The sequence below is a fragment of the Geotrypetes seraphini genome, chromosome 2 (genome assembly GCF_902459505.1).
Source record: "Geotrypetes seraphini chromosome 2, aGeoSer1.1, whole genome shotgun sequence".
NCBI classification, from domain to species: Eukaryota; Metazoa; Chordata; class Amphibia; order Gymnophiona; family Dermophiidae; genus Geotrypetes; species Geotrypetes seraphini.
The window spans coordinates 139,492,607-139,515,841 of NC_047085.1; the positions used below are offsets into that span (position 1 = coordinate 139,492,607).

At 46.2% G+C, this 23,235-nt stretch overlaps 1 protein-coding gene across 1 annotated transcript in view; it reads right to left on the reverse strand.

Annotated features, from left to right (window-relative positions):
- The window catches only part of LAMA3 (laminin subunit alpha 3), a 509,154-nt gene that overhangs the window by 167,834 nt on the left and 318,085 nt on the right, over window positions 1-23,235 (reverse strand). Inside the window, exon 41 of the mRNA XM_033933874.1 lies at window positions 17,985-18,215. Within this exon, the coding sequence (XP_033789765.1) occupies window positions 17,985-18,215 (231 nt within the window). The remainder of the gene's footprint in view (window positions 1-17,984; window positions 18,216-23,235) is intronic.

Consider the following 23,235-nt stretch of genomic DNA (forward strand, 5'->3'; position numbering starts at 1 on the left):
GAATAAAAGTCAGGAAGGACTTAATTTCATTTCCATCAATCATCAATGTCATCATCCCTAGTGCTTTAGCCGTTTCAGCCGGGCTTTGACATGCAGCTCCTGATTGGTGTAGCTCGACTTTACTAAAGGAAGAGGTAGTCGGAGCAGACCACAAATGACCGGGTCCGCGATTCGCGAACCACGATTTCACAGGGGAACACTGTATTCCTTTAGCTGAGGTTTTTCCAAAATGCATCTCATGGTTTTAGCAAATTTTTCTACGCTTTTTTTAATGCTTTTTCAAGTAGGGCAAGCAATCTGCTTCCTAAAAATAGTTTAGGTGTGGCCTTTTCTTAGCTACCTTTACCTCTACCAACTCAGAATCAGGATGTGCCATTTCCTGTCAAAAGGTGGAGCCGCTAGTTAGCTCTCTACTGTCTAATGTGAGCATATGGCATCACTAACCCATAGCTCCATGTTTAGTAATCATAGGTTTATTTTCAGGAAAGCTCCAATGAAGCTTCATATTACCTCACTGCATGCATGGACTTGTGGACCTGTTTTCCTAAAAGAAACAGAACTATAAGTCTACATGCATGCCAGCACAATGGCATGAATTTGAGCCTGCCTTATAAAAGTGGATCTATGAGTGATAATCCTATGTATATGTGCTGTTATGAACTCTATCTTGGCAAGTCTATAAAGTATGCTGTCACAGTTATTCACTGATTAAACATGCAAGTCGTTACAGCAATGGTTCCCAAACATGGTTCTAGAGGCACCCAGCCAGTCATATTTTCAGAATACCCACATTGAATATTCATGAAAGACATTTGCATGCACTGCCTCTACTGCATGTAAATCTCTCTCATAAATATTCATTGTTGATATTCTGGAAACCTGACTGGCTGGGGTGCTTCCAGGACCAAGTTTGGAAACCACTGCATTACAGTAAAGCAAGACACTTGTGGGTGATGTCATCTGGTGGAGCCTGACACAGATGCCATCCAACATTCTATATTTTTCTGAAGCCTTTGGCAGTGCCATACTGCTCATGTGCAGGTGCCTTCCTGCCCAATGTGAACAGGTGGGACCAGCAGTAAAATAAAAAATCTTAAGGAATATAACTCCTAGGGGAGGTAGGAGGGTATGTGGTAAAGTGTATCCTGCTGTTCTTGAAGAATACCTGCTACAGGTGAGAAACTTTGCTTTCTCTGAGGACAAGAAGGACTTCACTTATCCCATGTGGTAATCCCTAGCTAACAGGTTCACTGAAAACAGCAAAACAAATGATATGGGCTTCAAAAGGCAAGACTGACTAGAAAGCAATTAGTCTAGAACTTATATATATTTCTGTTGTGTGGGTGCAGCCAAGAAAGAATGGAAATGGGCCTAGGAAGGTGGAGTTGTATTCTAGACTCCAACCAAATTTTGCAAAACTATCTGACTGTACCAACTGTTGTGTTAGGAATCCTGCTCAAGACAGTAGGGACATTTAGATGTGGGGACAGAAGTCCTCATTGCATCTTTGCATATCTCCTCAAGTAGGCTCTGACATTATGATCCAGATACAAGAGTTGTGAGGAAAAGATGTCAACCATACAGCAGTGGGTGATCCAAAGCCGGCAGTGCCCTGCTTTGATTTCCTGTGTCGCTGGGAGGGGGGTACTTGGGGGTTGGAGGACCACCTAGGGGGAGGGAGGAGGAGGAAGGGAATCAAGATGAGGTGCCGATCCTCCCATGGGTTGGGTTGGCTTTGGATGAATGCTACACTGCTCAGGAGTGAGGCTCGGGCAACATACCTCTCCTCTCAGGTTGGGAATTCGTTGACTGCTGGAAGGTGAGAAGCAAATGTGCAACTACTCCCCTTCCCCCCCCCTCAGTTATGCCCTGGAAAATGGTGCCGGTATGTTGTACCGGCACAAAATGCTCAGAGGGCAAGAGCTGCATTAACGTGCGTTAAATTTTTAAAACACATGTTAAACATTTAGGACCTGATTCTTTATTGGTGGCCGCCTAAGAAGTGGCCACTGATTGCATGTCAGTCACGCATTGACATCCTAGTCAGAATCAGGTCTACACTCCTAGAAAGATGCCTTAAATGTAGGCTAGCATTTTGCAGGCCTACGTTTAAGGTGTCTGTCTCCCATCTATGGAAACGCGTACCAACGCTTAAGCCCAAGGTCACTTCTGGAAGAAACCACACCCCACCTTGGACATGCTTAAGCATCGGTACATGTCTCTATAGATGCGCTCAGGAGCCCTATAATGTATGTTAAATGTACAGCCCTAGTTTTAATATATACACATTTTTATATAATTTTAGTATCATACTTCCAATGCTGTACATGGGTATTACTTAGAATAAATTTTTATTTTTTTATATTATGTGATGTTAGATTCATAGGTTTTCATCTATAGTTGTTGGCTTATATTATTCTTTTATATATGTACCGGTATTTGTTTTGGTTAGCCTAGATCTTTATATCTCTGGATTTGTTCATTTGTGTGCTTATATGATTGCTGATTTGCTATGTTTTTATGTTGAAATTTTAGACGTGTCAAGTCCAATAAAGTCCAATATCTTGTTTGCTTTCCTTTGTCTCCACTGTGTGCTACATCTTGATTTCTGCGGTGGACTTCGTCCTTGGTTTTTTCTTGTACTTCCTTTATTAAAGCATGCACATTGGCTTTCTATTTTCAAGATACATAACACAGGCTTTCCACTCTTTCTAGCAAGACTCCTGCTACTTCATTCTTCACAACAGCATTTTTTGGTTGTTCCATCTTTCAGGCAGATCACATACGACTACACTCATAACTTGATTTTTTATGTTGGCGGTCTCATGCTTTATAACTTATTACCTCTTTATTTGTGCCTGCAAACTTCCTTACAGAAATTCAAACTGATCTTAAAAATCTCTCTCTTTGAAGATGCTTTTCTTCATACCTGAACCTCATTATGTCTCCCAGTTTCAAAGGGCCTCCAGAAAGAGTGGAGGAGTGGCCTGTTATAGATTGTTAGCTCTTTTGAGCAGGGACCGTCTCCTTCGTGACTCTATACAGCGTTGTGTACGTCTGGTAGCACTCTAGAAATAATAGTAGTAGTGGTTAGAGCCTAAGCACCCTGAGGTTATGAGTTCAATTTCCACTGCAGTTCTTTGTGACTTTGGGCAAGTCATCTAACACTTCATTGCCCCAGGTACAAAATAAGTACCTGTCTAGAATATGTAAACTGTTTTGATTGCGTAAGTCACAAAGAAAAAGCAATATATAAGTCCCAGCCCCTTATTCTACCAACCCTCTTTACTCTACTCTTTTCTGTCAAATTGAGTAGTTCTGAATTCTCCCTACCCATCTACTGTCATAACTGCCTATACACCTCTCCCCCCTCTCTCTCTTATGCTGTCCATTAGAATAAGCTGCACAGTATCTCCTTGATGTGTGGGATAATAAGTATTAAATAAAATTGGAAACTCTAACCACTAGGCCACTCCTCCACTTCTAAAAGTACATAAACAGTGGACTGAGTCAGACCAAAGGTACATCAACCCAATGTCTTGTTTCCAAAAGTGGCTAATCCAGGTCACAAGTACCTGGCAGGATCCCAAAAGAGTAAAAGAGACTTCAGGTTTTTTATCCTAGGAATATGAAGTGGATTTTCCCAAGTCCAACTTAATAATGGCTTAAGGACTTTTCTTTCAGGAACTTGTCCAAACTTTTTCTTAAATCATGCTAAGCTAACCACTTTTACCACATTTGCTGGCAATGTATTCCAGACCTTAATTATATGTTCAGTGAAGAAATATGTTCTCTGGTTTGTTCTAAATGTACTACTTATTGCAATTCCCTAGGCTCTGAAGGAGAAAGGTGATATGCTGGGGCCACCAAGCCCCTCTTGCTGATTTCTCTGGAGTGGGAATATCCCAGCCTCAGAATAAAAGTGGGGTTTGGCAGTCCCAGTCTATCACCTCCTACTGAGAAGTGATGTGATGGAACTATTAGGCCCCTCTTGCTGTTTTACCTGGGGGTAAGAGGTGATATGCTTGGACTGCCAAGCTCCATCTGCTGTTTTCTGTGGGAGTAGGATCATCTCAGTCTCAAAAAACAAGAGGGGCTTGGTAGTACCAGCCTATCACTTACCATTGAGAGATGATGTGATGAAGCCACCAAGCCCCTCTTGCTAAAGTAGGAAAAGACATTTAAATTATGCTTAGGTCTTCAACCTCATATCAGATTTTTCACAGACATACCCTGTTTCCCCAAAAATAAGCCCTATCTTGGAAATAAGCCCTAGCATGATTTTTAAAAATGCTCTTAATATAAGCCCTACCCCAAAAATAAGCCCTAGTTATGATCGACCCCTGAAGCCCCCCACCCGAATGTCCCTGACTCCATCCCTGGCACTAGTGCTTCCCGATTCGCCAAAAAAAATTGGACTCATCAATTCAGCGACCCCCCACCCCAATGAGACCTGACATACCTCCGCTGCGAGGCCTCCTAAAGCCTTCCCCACTGGGGCCTTCCCTCCGCCGCGTCACAGTGAGTCAGTGGGGTTCTGCTACACAGGGGGATGGGAGGGAGCGATTGAAAGATGCTGCAGAGGGAAGACCCGGCCCCAGCAGTGAAGACCGCAAAGCAGCCCATTCAGAGTGCTGCCGTCGCTGCTGTTTTTAGAGGCCTCGGAGTGGAGATATGTAAGTCTCATGGTGGGAGGGTTGGTAGGGTTCTGCTGCACAGCGGAATGGGAGGGAGGGACGAAAAATGCTGCACAAGAGGATGGGTGAGAGGAGAGGAAAGATGCTGCACATGGGGGGGGAGAGAAAAGAAAGAGGAAGAATTGGAGTGGAGGAGAGAAAGGGAGAGATGAACATTGTACATGAAAAAAATAAGGCATCCCCCGAAAATAAGCCCTAATGCATATTTTTGGACCCCAAAATAATATAAGACACTACTACTGCCGCAAACAGGATGGCAGGAGGGATGCCAACTCCCTCATGCCATCGGCGCTTCCCCCAAAAAACATGAACCCCTGCTCCCCCTAACTCTAAAGTTGGGAGCAGGAGGAGTGCTCAGTCCCTTCTGCTCCATAGGCCTCCAGCGATGGGAGCAGGAGGAACCGGAAAGTCCTCCTGCTCCGTCTCCTCCGCCCTGCCGCAATGCGAATTTGGGCCTTAGGCCCCACCCCGGTGCATCACGTGATGCTCTGGGAGGAGCCTAAGGCCCTGATTGGCTCAGGTGCCTCGGGCTCCTCCCTTGGGACTGAGGCACCTGAGCCAATCACGGACTTCCTTAGGGCTGAGCCAAAGGAAGTCCCTGATTGCTTAGCATTATGGCATTAATGAATCTACCGTTAGATAAAGAAGAAGGAAAACCCAATCTGGAAACCTGTTGCTGCAGCTACACCAGCAGGTGCAAAGACATTGCATACTATGCGAGATAGCAATCTCTCGTGTGCAAATTGCAACTTTTATGTGGATGCAGCATTGCTATAAGAATTCCTGTAGACTCTGTGTTGATAAGAGGAAAGACAAAGTCTCTGTATGATAACTTGAAAGGAAGGGAAGGAGAACGGTCACAATCTGCGGACTTTCATGCCAGTAAAGGGTGGTTTGATAAATTTTGTTTTCTTTTTTTTTCCCCAAATCTTTATTCATTTTAAAAAAACTTACAATAAGTATAACATCATTTACATCATTTCAAACTCCAATATAACACTTAATATTCTATTAAATTCCATATCAGAATTTATCCCCCTCCCCCTAATTAAATTACATTCTTTAAATTCAATAAAACCTATCATAAACCTCATTCTAATATACCTTATTTAATATCCAAACAATAGAACTCCCTCCCTCTCCCCCCATCTTGGATGTGCATTTTTAAGGGGAAATATAATATTCAATCATTACAATATTTTGTTAATGGCTCCCAAATATCCTGAAATTTTTTAAAATTCCCCTACTGCGTGGCTATTTTCCTTTCCATTTTATAAATGTGGCATAAAGAGTTCCACCAGAAACTGTAATTCAGTCTTTCCCAATTTTTCCAATTACTCGTAATCTGTTGTATGGCAACCCCTGTCATAAGAACATAAGAACATAAGCAGTGCCTCCGCCGGGTCAGACCATAGGTCCATCCTGCCCGGCAGTCCGCTCCCGCGGCGGCCCAAACAGGTCACGACCTGTCTGAATCACCAGAAGGGGCTCCCTTGCCACCTTGGTTTCTCATTGAAGTCCTTTCTTCCCATCGTAGTCCTAACCCTCCGGTCTTGCACATGCACGACCTGTTGGGTTTATATACTTATTACCTGGTTAGCTTTCTATACCTGTGTTACATCCCAGCACCTCTCTCAGTATCCCACGATCCCTTTATCCCTCAGGAATCCGTCCAATCCCTGTTTGAATCCCTGTACCGTACTCTGCCTGATCACTTCCTCCGGTAGCGCATTCCAAGTGTCCACGACCCTTTGGGTGAAAAAAAACTTCCTTGCATTTGTTTTGAACCTATCTCCCTTCAGTTTCTCCGAATGCCCCCTCGTACTTGTTGTCCCCTTCAGTCTGAAGAATCTGTCCCTATCCACCCTCTCTATGCCCCTCATGATCTTGAAGGTCTCTATCATATCTCCCCTGAGCCTCCTTTTTCCAGAGAGAAGAGCCCCAGCCTATCCAACCTCTCGGCGTATGGGCAGTGTTCCAGTCCTTTTACCAGTTTCGTTGCTCTCCTTTGGACTCTCTCAAGTACCGCCATGTCCTTCTTGAGGTGTGGCGACCAATACTGAACGCAGTATTCCAGATGTGGACGCACCATCGCTCGATACAATGGCATGATGACTTCCCGCGTCCTGGTTGTTATGACCCTCTTTATGATGCCCAGCATCCTGTTGGCTTTTTTCGAGGCTGCTGCGCACTGTGCAGATGGCTTCAGTGATGCATCCACCAGCACATCCAAGTCCCTCTCAAGTCTGCTGTCTCCCAACAATGCCCCCCCCAATTTGTAGTTGAACAACGGGTTCTTTTTCCCTATATGCATGACCTTGCATTTTTCCACGTTAAAGCGCATTTGCCATTTGTTTGCCCAGTCTTCCAGCTTGTCCAGGTCCCTTTGCAGGTCCTCACACTCCTCCCTGGACCTAACTCTACCGCACAGTTTGGTATCGTCTGCAAATTTTATAACCTCGCACTTTGCCTCCTTTTCCAGGTCATTGATAAATATGTTGAAGAGTAACGGCCCCAGCACCGATCCCTGTGGCACACCGCTCGTGACTCCCCGCCAGTCAGAATATTGGCCCTTCACTCCGACCCTCTGCAGTCTACCAGACAACCAGTGCTTGATCCATCTGTGCACATCCCCTCCCACCCCGTGGTTCCACAGCTTCCTAAGCAGCCTTTCATGTGGCACCTTGTTGAAAGCCTTTTGAAAATCGAGGTAAATGATGTCTATGGGTTCCCCATTGTCCACCCGACTGCTTATTCCCTCAAAGAAGTACAGAAGGTTCATTAGGCACGACCTTCCTTTACAGAATCCGTGCTGGCTTGTTCTCAGTAGGCCATTCCTCTCGATGTGCTCGCAAATGCCTTCCTTGATCATAGCTTCCACCATCTTCCCTATAATTGAAGTCAGGCTCACCGGCCTGTAGTTCCCGGGGTCACCCCTCGATCCCTTCTTGAAGATAGGTGCGACATTCGCCAATTTCCAGTCCTCTGGTACCTCACCAGTTTTCAAGGATAGGTTGCAAACATGCTGGATTGTGCCCGCTATTTCTTGTCTTAGTTCCTTCAGAACCCTTGGGTGGATCTCGTCCGGGCCCGGTGATTTACCGCATTTTAACCTGTCTATCTGTTTGAGGACATCCTCCTTACTTACCTCTATGTGCTCCAATTTTTCGGCCTGTTCCCCACTCATGAGCTCCTCTGAGTCCGGTATATTAGATGTGTCTTCGCTCGTGAAAACCGACGAGAAGAACGTGTTCAACCTCTCAGCTACCTCTTTATCCTCCTTAATCACTCCCTTCCTATCCCCATCGTCCAACGGCCCCACCTCCTCTCTCGCTGGTCGCTTCCCCTTTACGTAACTGAAGAATGCCTTGAAGTTTTTCGCCTCCCTGGCCAGCCCCTCTTCGTATTCCCCTTTCGCTTTTCTAACCTCTTGGTGGCATTCCTTTTGGCATTTCCTGTGCGCCTGGTGATTTTCCTCCGTTGGGTCCTTTTTCCATCTCCGGAAGGATACTTTTTTGTCATTTATTGCCCTCTTTACTTCAGTTGACATCCAAACCGGGTCCTTTGATCGCTTGTTCTTGCAGCCTTTCCTGAAACTGGGGACGTACATTCTTTGTGCTTCCTGAAGGGTATCCCTGAATAGGGTCCAGGCGCTTCCCACAGTCTCCATCCTAAAGATGTTTTTGAGCTTCCTCCCCACCATTTCCCTCATAGCAACATAGTTCCCTTTCTTGAAGTTGAGCGCAGTTGTTGCGGTCCTCCTTACTATGGGTGTCCCCCTTTCTAATGTGAATCTGATCGCGTTGTGATCACTGTTGCCTAGTGGTCCTCCCACTTCTACCCCTCTTGCAGGCCCCCCTAATCCGTTTAGGATGAGGTCAAGAGTAGCACCCCCTCGCGTCGGTTCTTTGACTAGTTGCTCCATGAAGCAGTCCCTCACAGCTTCTACAAATCCTGTTTCCCTAGTGCAGTTGGAGTGACCCGTACTCCAGTATATTCCCGGGTAGTTGAAGTCCCCCATCACTGTTACACTTCCAGTCCTGCATTCCTGTCTCAATTCCGCTTCCAAGTCATGTCCGACTCCTTCTGGTGTACCAGGTGGGCGATAGTACAGCCCCAGTTTTATGCCTGCACCCTTGTTTCCCGGCAATTTGACCCATAGCGATTCCAGCCCCTCTGCCTTCGTTGCCATATCCATCCCGACCGAGTGGATAGAGTCCTTTATATATAGTGCTATGCCTCCCCCCTTCTTGTGGGTCCTGTCCCTCCTGTAGAGCTTGTACCCCGGCAGCGCCACATCCCATTGATTTTCCTCTGTCCACCAGGTTTCTGCAATTCCAATTATATCTAGGTCCTCCCCCTTGGCCACGACTTCTAGTTCACCCATCTTGGCCATGAGACTTCTTGCATTTGCGTATAAGCACCGCAGGTCCCGTAGGTCCCGTCGTTTTTCCTCCACCTCTGCATTTACCTGGGCCGCCTGCCCTTGGATTTCGGGCAGTTCTCCCGTTCCCTGTGCTTCTGCTTTGCCCTCAGCCTTTACCCTCTTAGCTTTCAGCTTCCCCACATTCCCGCCACCCAACTTCCCCGCTTTTCCTCTGGGTTTTCTAGCCCTACCGGCCCCCTCCTGGGCTATCATCCCTTGAGCCTCTGTTTGATCCCCCTCGCCTTCTGGTACCTCTATATTGCCCTCAGCTTTCGCCCTCGTGCCACCCAGTCCCCCTGTGTCTCCATGCCCCTTAGTCTTCTCCCAGCAAGCTCCCTTTACCTGATGTTTCCCTCGCTGTCTGATCATAAGATCCTCCGGTCCCTCTGCTTCCTCCCTGCAGTAAGCCCGTTCAGCATCTGTTCTGGATACTGTTGTCCGAAGCGTCAACATCAGATCAGCTGTCGGCTTTCCCCCTCTCCTCAGTTTAAAGCCCTCTCGATCTCCTTCCTCACATTGGCTGCCAGTAGTCTAGTTCCCGCTGTGCTCAGGTGCAGGCCGTCCCGCCGGTAGAGCTTGCTCTTTCCCCAGAAGGACGTCCAGTTCCTCACAAAGTGGAAGCCCTCCTCCTGGCACCATCTCCTCAACCATGCATTCACAGCCTGGAGGTCTGCCTGCCTCTTTACATCTGCTCTCGGTACAGGCAGGATCTCCGAGAATGCTATCCTCCGTGTGCTCCGCTTCAGCTTTCGTCCCAGGACCCTGAACTGGTCAGTCAGTGTGGCCATGCTGAAGTTCCTCCGGCTCACATCACTCGTTCTGACGTGGATTATTACCGCAGTCTCCTCTGTCTCTGCTCCGTCCAGGATCCTCTCGATCCTATCAGTGATGTCTCGTGTCTTGGCCCCTGGGAGACAAGTCACTAGCCGGTCCTCCCTTCCTCCAGCTACGTGACTGTCTACCTCTCTCAAGATCGAGTCTCCCACCACAATAGCAGACTTCCCTTTCCTCAGCAACCTCCTCTGCCTCAGGTCCGTGTCCTTGGTGTAGTGCGGTGTCTCTCCCTCGGGGTCCCGGTGAGTCGCGGTCTCCTCCTCTTGCGTGGTTCCTCCGCTAGGTCCTTCCCCGGTGTCGCCTTGTGGATCCTGGGTCTCATCTGCCGACATCTGTGCAGCTGCTGGTCCCGTTCCTCCACCTTCCTATAGGCCTCCTCGATGAATCTCTCAAGGTCTCTCACCTGGTCCACAATGGGGCCTGCCCCGTCTGTGTTCTGGGTTGACCAGCTCGTCTCCTCCGTGGTGCGCAGTCCCTCCAGTCCCTCCAGTTCCTGGACCCTGACCTTCAATCTGCCGACCTCCATCCTCAGGCTTTCCAGTTCCTGACACCGACTGCATATGTACTCCCGCCTTCCCAAGGGGAGGTAGTCGTACATATTGCACTCTGTGCAGTATACCCTTGTTATTAGCTATTCAACAGGCGAAGGATATACAGGGTATTCCTTACACAGGTCGGGAATACAAGGTGTCCGCATATGCAGATGACATATTGCTGCATTTGAGAAATCCTGAAACAACCATTCCACACTTGCTGGAATTAATTGAGAAATTTGGGAAATTTTCAGGATACAAAATAAATTGGAGTAAATCAGAAATTCTTCCACGAAATGTTCATTGTACAAAAGGATTATTTGATTATTTTCCTTTTCTTTGGAAAGAAGAAGGACTAAAATATTTAGGCATTTGGATAAAGAATATGCTGGAAGAGACAATGAAAGTGAATGAAAATTTTTTATTGCAAAAGATCACAGAAATGTGTGAGCAATGGAACCCATTACATCTTTCTTGGTGGGGGAGAGTTAAACTATAAGAATGATGATTTTGCCTCTGGTTTGTTACCAGTTGGGTATGTTACCAGTGTTTTTTTTATAAAAAATTGAATAGTATTCTTACAAAATTTATTTGGCTGGGTAAAATCGCAAGAATTGCTCTAGTATCTTTACAAAAGCCAATCAAGGAGGGGGGGGGTAAATTTTCCTAATTTTTATAGGTATCATCAATCCTATGTTTTGCATCAAGGTATGTATTGGATTCTCCCAGAGCTCATGGAAAAGTTCCCAGATTGGTTGACGTTGGAATGGCAACTCATGTTCCCTCTGAGATTAAGCCATGTTCTCAGTATCAAAATGCCTAGATTATATAAAGAAAACAGAATATTAGTAGATACGTGGAAAACATAATGTTATGTTAATAATTTAACGCCAATTTCAATACTTAAATCAACATATCAGACTCTATGGCTAAACTCCAAGATTCGAATTGGCGGATATAAAGTCATCTGGAAATATTGGATGAAGGCAGTTATATGCACTTTAGATGATGTTATTTCTAATGGTAAGCTGCTTGAATTTTCACAATTGCAATACAAATATGGTCTTAATAAATCACAAAATTATAAATGTTTGCAATTGAAGCAGGCCATTCAGGTAGGGTTCCCTGAATGGAAAAGTCTTAGTGATCAGTATAGTTTGCTGTTCTTGTGTTTTCAGGTGGACTTTCTGGGACATCAGGCTGCTCAGTGGTATAAATTAATATCAGGATTTTTAAATAAAAAAACAAAAACTGGTTGGGATATTTGGAGCATTGAGATTAAGCATCAAATTAATGTGTCTCAATGGCCACGAATTATGTCTTGGAGGATGAGATGTACAGTGTCTACATCTATGAGACAAACTTGGTTTTTTCTTTTACATAGAACGTGTTGGACCCCAGTTCGTTTACAGAAATTAGATAGCTCTAAATCTAATAGGTGTTGGCACTGTCATCTCGAAGCTGGAACATTAGATCATTTGATATTCTATTGTCCAATGATTCTTGCTTTTTGGAAATCAATATGAGATCAAATAAATTGTATGTTGGAAAAGCCAGTGGCATTATCGTATGATACTGTCCTGTTTGGCATGTCAATGAGGGCTAAGAGTCAAATATCATCTAAAAATAACAGGCTTTTACTTATTATGACCAGCGGAAGACAGCGTATCCAGATTGTTCCCGAAGAGAGGCAGCGTGGGAGCCCTGCTCCGCCCTTCTCCCTGACCGAAAGGGAACATCTAAAAGAGCACAGCAGCCAGCCGGGCCCCCTTTCAGGCCACCAGCGGGAGACAGCATATCCAGATTGTTCCCGAAGAGAGGCAGCGTGGGAGCCCTGCTCCGCCCCTCTCCCTGACCGAAAGGGAACATCTAAAAGAGCACAGCAGTCAGCCGGGCCCCCTTTCAGGCCACCAGCGGGAGACAGCGTATCCAGATTGTTCCCGAAGAGAGGCAGCGTGGGAGCCCTGCTCCGCCCCTCTCCCTGACCGAAAGGGAACATCTAAAAGAGCACAGCAGCCAGCTGGGCCCCCTTTCAGGCCACCAGTGGGAGACAGCGTATCCAGATTGTTCCCGAAGAGAGGCAGCATGGGAGCCCTGCTCCGCCCCTCTCCCTGACCGAAAGGGAACATCTAAAAGAGCACAGCAGTCAGCCGGGGCCCCCTTTCAGGCCACCAGCGGGAGACAGCGTATCCAGATTGTTCCCGAAGAGAGGCAGCGTGGGAGCCCTGCTCCGCCCCCCTCCCTGACCGAAAGGGAACATTTAAAAGAGCACAGCGCCAACGGCGCTCAGCCGTTCGGCGCACCTTTGTGAAGCGCCTGCAGTGACGACAGTTGGATTCTGTCCAAAATAACAGGCTCCAATCAGCAGGAGCACACCAGCACTTTATGAGAGCGATGGAGGACCCAGGATCCCAGAGGTACTTTCCGGAATCATCCCAGAGGGACACCTTGTATTCCCGACCTGTGTAAGGAATACCCTGTATATCCTTCGCCTGTTGAATAGCTAATAACAAGGGTTCTAATACAATATCAAAAAGCAAAGGAGATAAAGGACAACTCTGTCTAACACCTCTCTACAGACCAAAACGTTCTGAAAAATTGTTGTTAATAAATAGTCTAGAAGTAGGGGAGTTATACAAAGTTTGAATCATCTGTATAAATCCCGAACCAATACCAAACCAATCCATTGCTTGGTACATAAAGGTCCATTCCACACGATCGAAGGCCTTTTCTGCATCCAAGGATACAGAGAAAGCGGGATCTTCCAAGGCTTTTGTTAAGTTTAACATTTGAAAAGAGTTCTTTTTATTACATAGAGCTTTTTGGACCCCAGTTCGTTTACAAAAGTTGGATAGCTCTAAATCTAATAGATGCTGGCACTATAATCTAGAAGTGGGTACATTGGATCATCTAATTTTTTATTGCCCCTGCATTAGGAATTTTTGGAATTCAATTTGGTCTCAAATAAATTGCTTATTGGAAAATCATGTGGAAATATCATGATACTGTTCTGTTCGGTATGTCTATGAGGAAAAAAAGTCAATTATCAGCACATAACAATAAGCTTTTGATGATAATGACGGGTGTTGCTATGCAACATATTACTAACAATTGGAAAAATTATAGTAATCTCAATTATATGTTTTGGTGGAATTCCCTGTGTCATATTTACAAGATGGAAAGAACAATTGCAATACAGAAAGGAAGTTATAAAATTTTTTTAAAGATATGGAGACCGATGGTTGATTTTTGTAGTGAGTAGGCATCATTTTTCTTTGATAATATATATAGGAGGGGTGGGGTGGGGGAATTGGAAGATAAGATGTAGCAAAATTGAAATTTTGAAGGAATATGATAGTTTTAATGATTGTATAGAAAGATGGGAGGGGGGGAGGGTTTTTAATTAATTTACATATTAAGAATATAATGTATGATGTTCAAGTGTTATATGATAGTATTTCATGTTGTTCTTTTTATGCACTTGATGTAAGTTTGAAAAAGAATAAAGAAATTAAAAAAAACCCAAAACATTTGAAAAGCTAGCCTGGTGTTATTTGAGGAATGTCTCTGAGCAACGAACCCCGTTTGGTGCATACCAATAATATATGGGAGAGCCTTAGCCAAACGTAAAGTCAATAACTTAGCCAAAAGTTTTCCATCTACATTGATTAAAGAAATAGGCCTGTAATTTGAAACCAACATAGAATCTTTATTTGGCTTTGGCAAAACTATAGTTATAGATTCTGCCATAGTATCTGTAATACAAACATTAGTTAGTTGAACCTGATATAAATTTAATAGATGTGGTAAAAGGGTAATTTGAAATGATTTATAAAACTCTACCGTAAAACCATCACCACCTGGAGCGGATCCAACTCTAAGGGATTTCAACGCTGATTCGTTATCTGTTCACTCGACTGCGTTTTTTCCAGTTGTTATCCTTATGGTTCTCTTATATGCAGGTTTTACTCCATTTTAGGACCCCTGAAGAAGGAGTATGTTTTCGAAACACGGTCCGTGTCGGGTCCCGGTTTTCCACATAATTGGACCATATCTGGATACAAACTGTTCAGTGTTTTAAGGATTGCTATTAAAGTTTTGCTTTTTATTAAGAACTTGGTATCTTGTACATCATTGCTGCAGCATCTTTTTTTGTTTGTTGTTTGACATTTTTTACTGCAGTTCTGGGGGATTTTCTGCTTGTGTTTGCCTTCTTGATAAATTCCGGCACAGGTATGGCCTACGTAATGTGAAAGTGACAGAAGAAGCAGCATTTGCCGACCAAGAGGCAGCTAGAGAGTTCCCTTCCATCTTAAAGGAAATTATTGAAGAGAAGGGATATGAACCTGAGCAGGCATTCAATGCTAATAAACCACTCTATTCTGGAAGAGAATACCACAGAGGACTTTCATTTACAAAGAGGATAAAGGAGCACCAGGCTTCAAGGCTGCAAGGGACAGACTAACTATGCTGCTTTGCACAAACGCAGCAGGCCATATGATAAAGCCTACACTGATTTATAAAGCTGCTAACCTCTGAGCCTTGAAGGGAAAAGATAAGTTCCAGCTGCCTGTTTACTGGATGCACATCAAGAAGGCTAGGACAACAAGAACACTTTTCCTTGAGTGGTTTCATCAGTAAGGGAAAAGAATTCAAAGTGCTGCTGTTATTGGACAATACCCCCAAACACTCAGAACCACATAAGTTCAACAGAGGGTGTTGAGGTCGTCTACATGCCCCCCCCCCCTCCCAACACAACAGCCTCTCAACCAGGGGGTAATAAGGACATTCAAGGTGCACAACACATGGTTTTCAATGGAGAGGATTATCACAGCAATGGAAGAAGACCCCAATGTGCAGAACATCATGAAAACGTGGAAGGACTTCACTGTCACCAATGCCATCAATAACATTGAAAGAGCAATGAAAGCTGTCAAGCCAGAGACAGTGAACTTGTGCTTGGAAGAATCTTTGACCTGAATGTATAAAGGAGTTCACTGTCATTACCACAGAACCAGTCATAGAAATTATGAAACACATTGTAGACTTGGCAAAGAAGGTCAGTGAGGAAGGCTTTCAAGATAGAGATCTGGGGGAAATTCAAGACTTAATATACACAAGAGCTGACGAATTAACAGAAGGTGACATAATGGACCTGATTGTTCCTGAAGAAGAAGTTATACCATATGAAGAGGATGGAGAAGAAGAAGTGCCAGAAAACAAGTTTACATTAGACAATATTACAGAGGGTCTGTGTAGGTTCAAGTCTGTCATGGACTATTTTTATGACATCGACCCATCCATGGTATGTGCCTTGAAGTTGAAGGAGTTAGCAGGAGCAGCAATGCCTACATATATGAATATATATAACAAAATAAAGAAGCAGAAGAGCCAGACTGAAATCACAATGTATTTCCAGAAGATACCGAGAATCCTTGCCTCCCCATCCACCTCTTCCACTTCAGACACCCAAGAGAAGGCACCCCCTTTGTCTCCTCCTGCTCCTGCACCACATAAGGAACACGTATAGGATGATGGGGATGAAGATCCCAATGATCCACTTCCACTGCCCGAGGAGGCACCTGGTGCTTGCTTATTCTCTTTGTCTCCTCCTGCACTATATGTGGAACATATATAGGGTGAAGACACCACCTGAATAAGTGATCAGTACGCGTTCAACGTTGAGAAATGTAAAGTATTACATGTGGGAAGCAGAAATCCGAGGTACAACTATACGATGGGAGGGATATTATTGAATAAGAGTACCCAGGAAAGGGACTTGGGGGTAATGGTGGACGGCACAATGCGCAGCGGCCGCTAAGAGAGCGAATAGAATGCTAGGTGTAATCAAGAAGGGTATTACAGCCAGAACAAAAGAAGTTATCCTGCCGTTGTATCGGACGATGGTGCGCCCGCATTTGGAGTACTCCGTACAACATTGGTCGTCGTACCTTAAGAAGGATATGGCGTTACTTGAGAGGGTTCAGAGGAGAGCGATACGTCTGATAAAAAGTATGGAAAACCTGTCATACGCTGAGAGACTGGAGAAACTGGGGCTCTTTTCCCTGGAGAAGAGGAGACTTAGAGGGGATATAATAGAGACTTACAAGATCATGAAGGGCATAGAGAGAGTAGAGAGGGACAGATTCTTCAAACTTTCAAAAAATAAAAGAACAAGAGGGCACTCGGAAAAGCTGATAGGGGACAGATTCAAAACGAATGCTAGGAAGTTCTTTTTTACCCAACGTGTTTACCCAACGTGTGGTGGACACCTGGAATGCGCTTCCAGAGGACGTAATAGGGAAGAGTATGGTACTGGGGTTTAAGAAAGGATTGGACAATTTCCTACTGGAAAAAGGGATAGAGGGGTATAGATAGAGGATTACTGCACAGGTCCTGGACCTGCTTGGGCCGCCGCGTGAGCGGACTGCTGGGCGCGATGGACCTCAGGTCTGACCCAGCGGAGGCATTGCTTATGTTCTTATGTTACAGTATCATGTTCAACATTATTAAGAGTTTTATGAATTCAGTATATGAATCTGTGTTTAAACAAAAACACAGAAGTGGATTTTAGTTCTTTCTTCGTCCTGATATTTTGTACCAGGGATCTTCAAAAAGTTTCCACACTATTTATTAAATATCTCAAAAGCAATTGCATCACTTTTCCACATAATCACCCTGTTTTGTGATACATTTTTCCCAGCATCCTAACTTCTTAATGCCATGAGAAAAGAATGTTTTTAGTTGAACATGCGGAAACATTTTGAAGAATCCTCGTATATTGGTGGATTTTCCATGATTTAATGGGTTTCTATGTGTGTACCTGGTCAGTTCTTTAATACTTGAATTGTACTGCTACTTGGTTATACCTTACAGAACCTACAGTACTTTTTTATAAAAACTTGATGAAAAATGACCAGTGGCAACTTCAATAGTAAATACTGTAATAAATTAAACTTTAAACTGTCACCTGATACTTGTTTCCTCATGTTTGGAAACTACAGTAAAGAGCTTGTATCTTAAATTAATCTATGCCTGCGAATTTACGGTATTTGCGAGGGCTGTGCTCCAAGTACCCATGATAATGGAGGGAGATAGTTATTTGCGAATTTATAGTATTCGTAAGAGGGCTGCTCCCCATACCCCTGCAAATATGGAGGGAAACCTATATATTTTAATGATGCAGATTATGATTTGAATCCAAGCAGAGCTGGTTAAAGATAGCTGCTGTTTGTTTATTTATTTCTTTTGCTGAGGTATCCTTTGGAGAAAGGATGCAATTACTTTCATTCAGCAAAGTCAATGAACAGCTTTCTTCCGGAAATTGTCTCTCTTCCAAATTTGGTTTAAACAAGTCCCCAGAATGTGGCTGTCTAGCAGATTGCATAATTGTAGTTACTTCACAGCTGTACTCACAGGCCTGTTGCTAACATTGGATTCCACATAGCAACATAATGAAAGAGCAGAATGGGAGAAAACAGAAAATATTCATACCTGGCATGAATCACCGAGATATCCCTGAGGGCATGAGCATATCTCTACATTATGTGCAATATTTCCGCTGGTTGAACTGGTGGCTTCCTCCAGCCCCACCTCACTCAAGGAGAGCCGCTGGGTCTCTGTGAAGTACAAGGCTCGGATGCGCAAACCTTCCAGTCTGGACAGGATTATCATCAATTCCTCTCTAGACACCAAGTTGTTGCTGACTGCATGCCTAAAGTTCCCCTGAAGAGCAAAGGTTCAACACAAACATTTTCAGTCAACTGTTACTTCCCACTTAATGGAAGAACTTGTACCTCAGAAAATAAACTTTTGTTCATAGCCCTGTTCCTGCAGGATTCATGCTTAGGGGCCCTTTTACTAAGCTATCTAATGCAACTAATATGGGTATTACTGCATGAAATACAGTACAGCAACTTGCGCTACTGTCTCCTGTGCTAAAAACAGCAGCACACAGTAAAAATCTCATGTTAGCTGCTTAACGCAGGATTGGATGGGATCTGGGCATGATGGGCAGGCAGATAGTTAGGGGCTGATTCTATAAACGGGCATCAAAATTGTAGGCGTCGGTAGAGGTTCTACTGCCGTCTGGCAGCCAATTGGGATGCACGTTAAAAAAAAAAAATCCCGAGGCAGGCCACCTGCACTGTAGGCGTTTGTCGCGGGTGCAGGGAGACGCCTAGGGTCAGTTAAGCTCACCCAAAGGCTGGGCGTGTATATTAATTAAATATCCATGTGATCCTCAGCGGGCTCTTCACTCTCGGCGGTTGCAGTGTCCTTTCTTTTTTTCCTTTGTTTTTCAGCGGCGGAGGGCAGGAGGAGGAAGCCACGAGGAGGTAGCCAGGGGAGGAAGGCAGAGCAGGCAGGAGGAACCGGGGTCGCGGCGAGAGGTAGCTCCGCCCACCCCCACCGCGTCACAGGTTTCTTCGGCGCCCGGGCTCCCCTTTAAGAAGAAGGGAACCAACGGCGCCCAGCTGTTCGGCGCGCGGAAAGGCGCTCGCCTTAGCGAGAGCGCCTTTGCGAGGGAGCCAGAAACGCCAAGTAATTCACTTTTCTCTTCTTTTCTCTTTTTCCTTTTTCTCTTTCTCTCTCTCTTACCCACAGCAGGAGCACACCAGCACTTCACAAGAGCGATGGAGGACCCAGGATCCCAGAGGTACTTTCCGGTATACTGCACAGAGTGCAATATGTACAACTACCTCCCTTTGGGAAGGCGGGAGTACATATGCAGTCGGTGTCAGGAACTGGAAAGCCTGAGGATGGAGGTCGGCAGATTGAGGGTCAGGGTCCAGGAACTAGAGGGACTGGAGGAACTGCGCACTACAGAGGAGACGAGCTGGTCTACCCAGAGCACAGACGGAGCAGGCCCCATTGTGGACTAGGTGAGGGACCTCGAGAGATTCATTGAGGAGGCCTATAGGACGGTGGAGGAACGGGATCAGCAGCAGCACAGACGGATGTCGGTAGATGAGACCCAGGATCCACAAGGCGATACTGGGGAAGGACCTAGCGGAGGGACAACGCAAGAGGAGGAGACCGCGTCGCACCAGGACCCCGAGGGAGAGACACCACACTACACCGAGGACACGGACCTGAGGCAGAGGAGGTTGCTGAGGAAAGGGAAGTCTGCTATTGTGGTGGGAGACTCGATCTTGAGAGAGGTAGACAGTCACGTAGCTGGAGGAAGGGAGGACCGGCTAGTGACTTGTCTCCCAGGGGCCAAGACACGAGACATCACTGATAGGATCGAGAGGATCCTGGACGGAGCAGAGACAGAGGAGACTGCGGTAATAATCCACGTCGGAACAAACGATGTGAGCCAGAGGAACTTCAGCATGGACGCACTGACTGACCAGTTCAGGGTCCTGGGACGAAAGCTGAAGCGGAGAACACGGAGGATAGCATTCTCGGAGATCCTGCCTGTGCCGAGAGCAGATGCAAAGAGGCATGCAGACCTCCAAGCTGTGAATGCATGGTTGAGGAGATGGTGCCAGGAGGAGGGCTTCTGCTTTGTGAGGAACTGGACGTCCTTCTGGGGAAAGAGCAAGCTCTACCGGCGGGATGGCCTGCACCTGAGCACAGCGAGAACCAGACTACTGGCAGCCAATTTGAGGAAGGAGATCGAGAGGGCTTTAAACTGAGGAGAGGGGGAAAGCCGACAGCTGATCTGATGTTGACGCTTCGGACAACAGTATCCAGAACAGATGCTGAACGGGCTGACTGCAGGGAGGAAACAGAGGGACCGGAAGATCTCCAAATCAGACAGCGAAGGAAACATCAGGTAAAGGGAGCTTGCTGGGAGAAGACTAAGGGGCATGGGGACACAGGGGGACTGGGTGGCATAAGGGCGAAAGCCGAGGGTAATATAGAAGTACCACAAGGCGAGGGGGATCAAACAGAGGCGCAAGGGATGATAGCCCAGGAGGGGGCCGGTAGGGCTAGAAATCCCAGAGGAAAAGCGGGGAAGTGGGGTGGCAGGAATGTGGGGAAGCTGAAAGCTAAGAGGGTAAAGGCTGAGGGCAAAGCAGAAACACAGAGAGCGGGAAAACTGCCAGAAATCCAAGGGCAAGTGGCCCAGGTAAATGCAGAGGTGGAAGAAAAACGACGGGACCTGCGGTGCTTATACGCAAATGCAAGAAGCCTCACGGCCAAGATGGGTGAACTAGAAGTCGTGGCCAAGGGGGAGGACCTGGATATAATTGGAATTGTAGAAACCTGGTGGACAGAGGAAAATCAATGGGATGTAGCGCTGCCGGGGTACAAGCTCTATAGGAGGGACAGGACCCACAAAAAGGGGGGAGGCATAGCACTATATATAAAGGACTCTATCCACTCGGTCGGGATGGATATGGCAACGAAGGCAGAGGGGCTGGAATCGCTGTGGGTCAAATTACCGGGAAACAAGGGTGCGGGCATAAAACTGGGGCTGTACTATCGACCACCTGGTACGCCAGAGGGAGTCGGATACGACTTGGAAGCAGAATTGAGGCAGGAGTGCAGGACTGGAAGTGTAACAGTGATGGGGGACTTCAACTACCCAGGGATTGACTGGAGTACGGGTCACTCCAACTGCACTAGGGAGACAGGATTTGTAGAAGTTGTGAAGGACTGCTTCATGGAGCAACTAGTCAAAGAACCGACGCGAGGGGGTACTACTCTTGACCTCATCCTAAACGGATTAGGGGGGCCTGCAAGAGGGGTAGAAGTGGGAGGACCACTAGGCAACAGTGATCACAACACGATCAGATTCATATTAGAAAGAGGGACACCCATAGTTAGGAGGACCGCAACAACTGCGCTGAACTTCAAGAAAGGGAACTATGTTGCTATGAGGAAAATGGTGGGGAGGAAGCTCAGAAACATCTTTAGGATGGAGACTGTGGGAAGCGCCTGGACCCTATTCAGGGACACCCTGCTGGAAGCACAGAGAATGTACGTCCCCAATTTCAGGAAAGGCTGCAAGAAGAAGCGATCAAAGGACCCGGTTTGGATGTCAATAGAAGTAAAGAGGGCGATAAAGGACAAAAAAGTATCTTTCCGGAGATGGAAAAAGGACCCCACAGGAAATGCCAAAAGGAATGCCACCGGGAGGTTAGAAAAGCAAAGGGGAAATACGAAGAGGGGCTGGCCAGGGAGATGCGAAAAACTTCAAGGCATTCTTCAGTTACGTTAAGGGGAAGCGACCAGCGAGAGAGGAGGTAGGGCCGTTTGACGATGGGGACATGAAGGGAGTGATTAAGGAGGAAAAAGAGGTAGCTGAGAGGTTGAACACGTTCTTCTCGTCGGTTTTCACGAGCGAAGACACATCTAATATACCAGACTCAGAGGAGCTCATGAGTGGGGAACAGGCTGAAAAATTAGAGCACATAGAGGTAAGTAGGGAGGATGTCCTCAAACAGATAGACAGGTTAAAATGCGGCAAATCACCGGGCCCGGACGGGATCCACCCAAGGGTTCTGAAGGAACTAAGACAGGAAATAGCGGGCACAATCCAACATGTTTGCAACCTATCCTTGAAAACTGGTGAGGTACCAGAGGACTGGAAATTGGCAAATGTCACACCCATCTTCAAGAAGGGATCGAGGGGTGACCCCGGGAACTACAGACCGGTGAGCCTGACTTCAATTATAGGGAAGATGGTGGAAGCTATGATCAAGGACGACATTTGCGAGCACATCGAGAGGAATGGCCTACTGAGAACAAGCCAGCACGGATTCTGTAAGGGAAGGTCGTGCCTAACGAACCTTCTGTACTTCTTTGAGGGAATAAGCAGTTGGGTGGACAATGGGGAGCCCATAGACATCATTTACCTCGACTTTCAAAAGGCTTTCGACAAGGTGCCACATGAAAGGCTACTTAAGAAGCCGTGGATCCACGGAGTGGGAGGGGATGTGCACAGATGGATCAAGCACTGGTTGTCGGGTATGGAGTAAAGGGTCAATATTCTGACTGGCGGGGAGTTAAGAGCAGTGTGGCACAGGGATCGGTGCTGGGGCCTTTACTCTTTAACATATTCATCAATGACCTGGAAAAGGAGGCAAAGTGTGAGATTATAAAATTCGCAGACGATACCAAACTGTGCGGCAGAGTTAGGACCAGGGAGGAGTGTGATGGACAAGCTGGAAGACTGGGCAAACAAATGGCAAATGCGCTTCAACGTGGACAAATGCAAGGTCATGCATATAGGGAAAAAGAACCCGTTGTTCAGCTACAAATTGGGGGGGGTATTGTTGGGAGACAGCAGACTCGAGAGAGACTTGGGTGTGCTGGTGGATGCATCACTGAAGCCATCTGCACAGTGCGCAGCAGCCTCGAAAAAAGCCAACAGGATGCTGGGAATCATAAAGAAGGGCATAGCAACCAGAACACGGGAAGTCATCATGCCATTGTATCGAGCGATGGTGCGTCCACATCTAGAATACTGCGTTCAGTATTGGTCGCCGCACCTCAAGAAGGACATGGCGGTACTTGAGAGAGTCCAAAGAAGAGCAACGAAAATGGTAAGAGGGCTGGAACACTGCTCATACGCCGAGAGGCTGGATAGGCTGTGGCTCTTCTCTCTGGAGAAAAGGAGGCTCAGGGGAGATATGATAGAGACCTTCAAGATCATGAGGGGCATAGAGAGGGTGGATAGGGACAGATTCTTCAGACTGAAGGGGACAGCAAATACGAGGGGGCATTCTGAGAAACTGAAGGGAGACAGGTTCAAAACAAATGCAAGGAAGTTTTTTTTCACCCAAAGGAT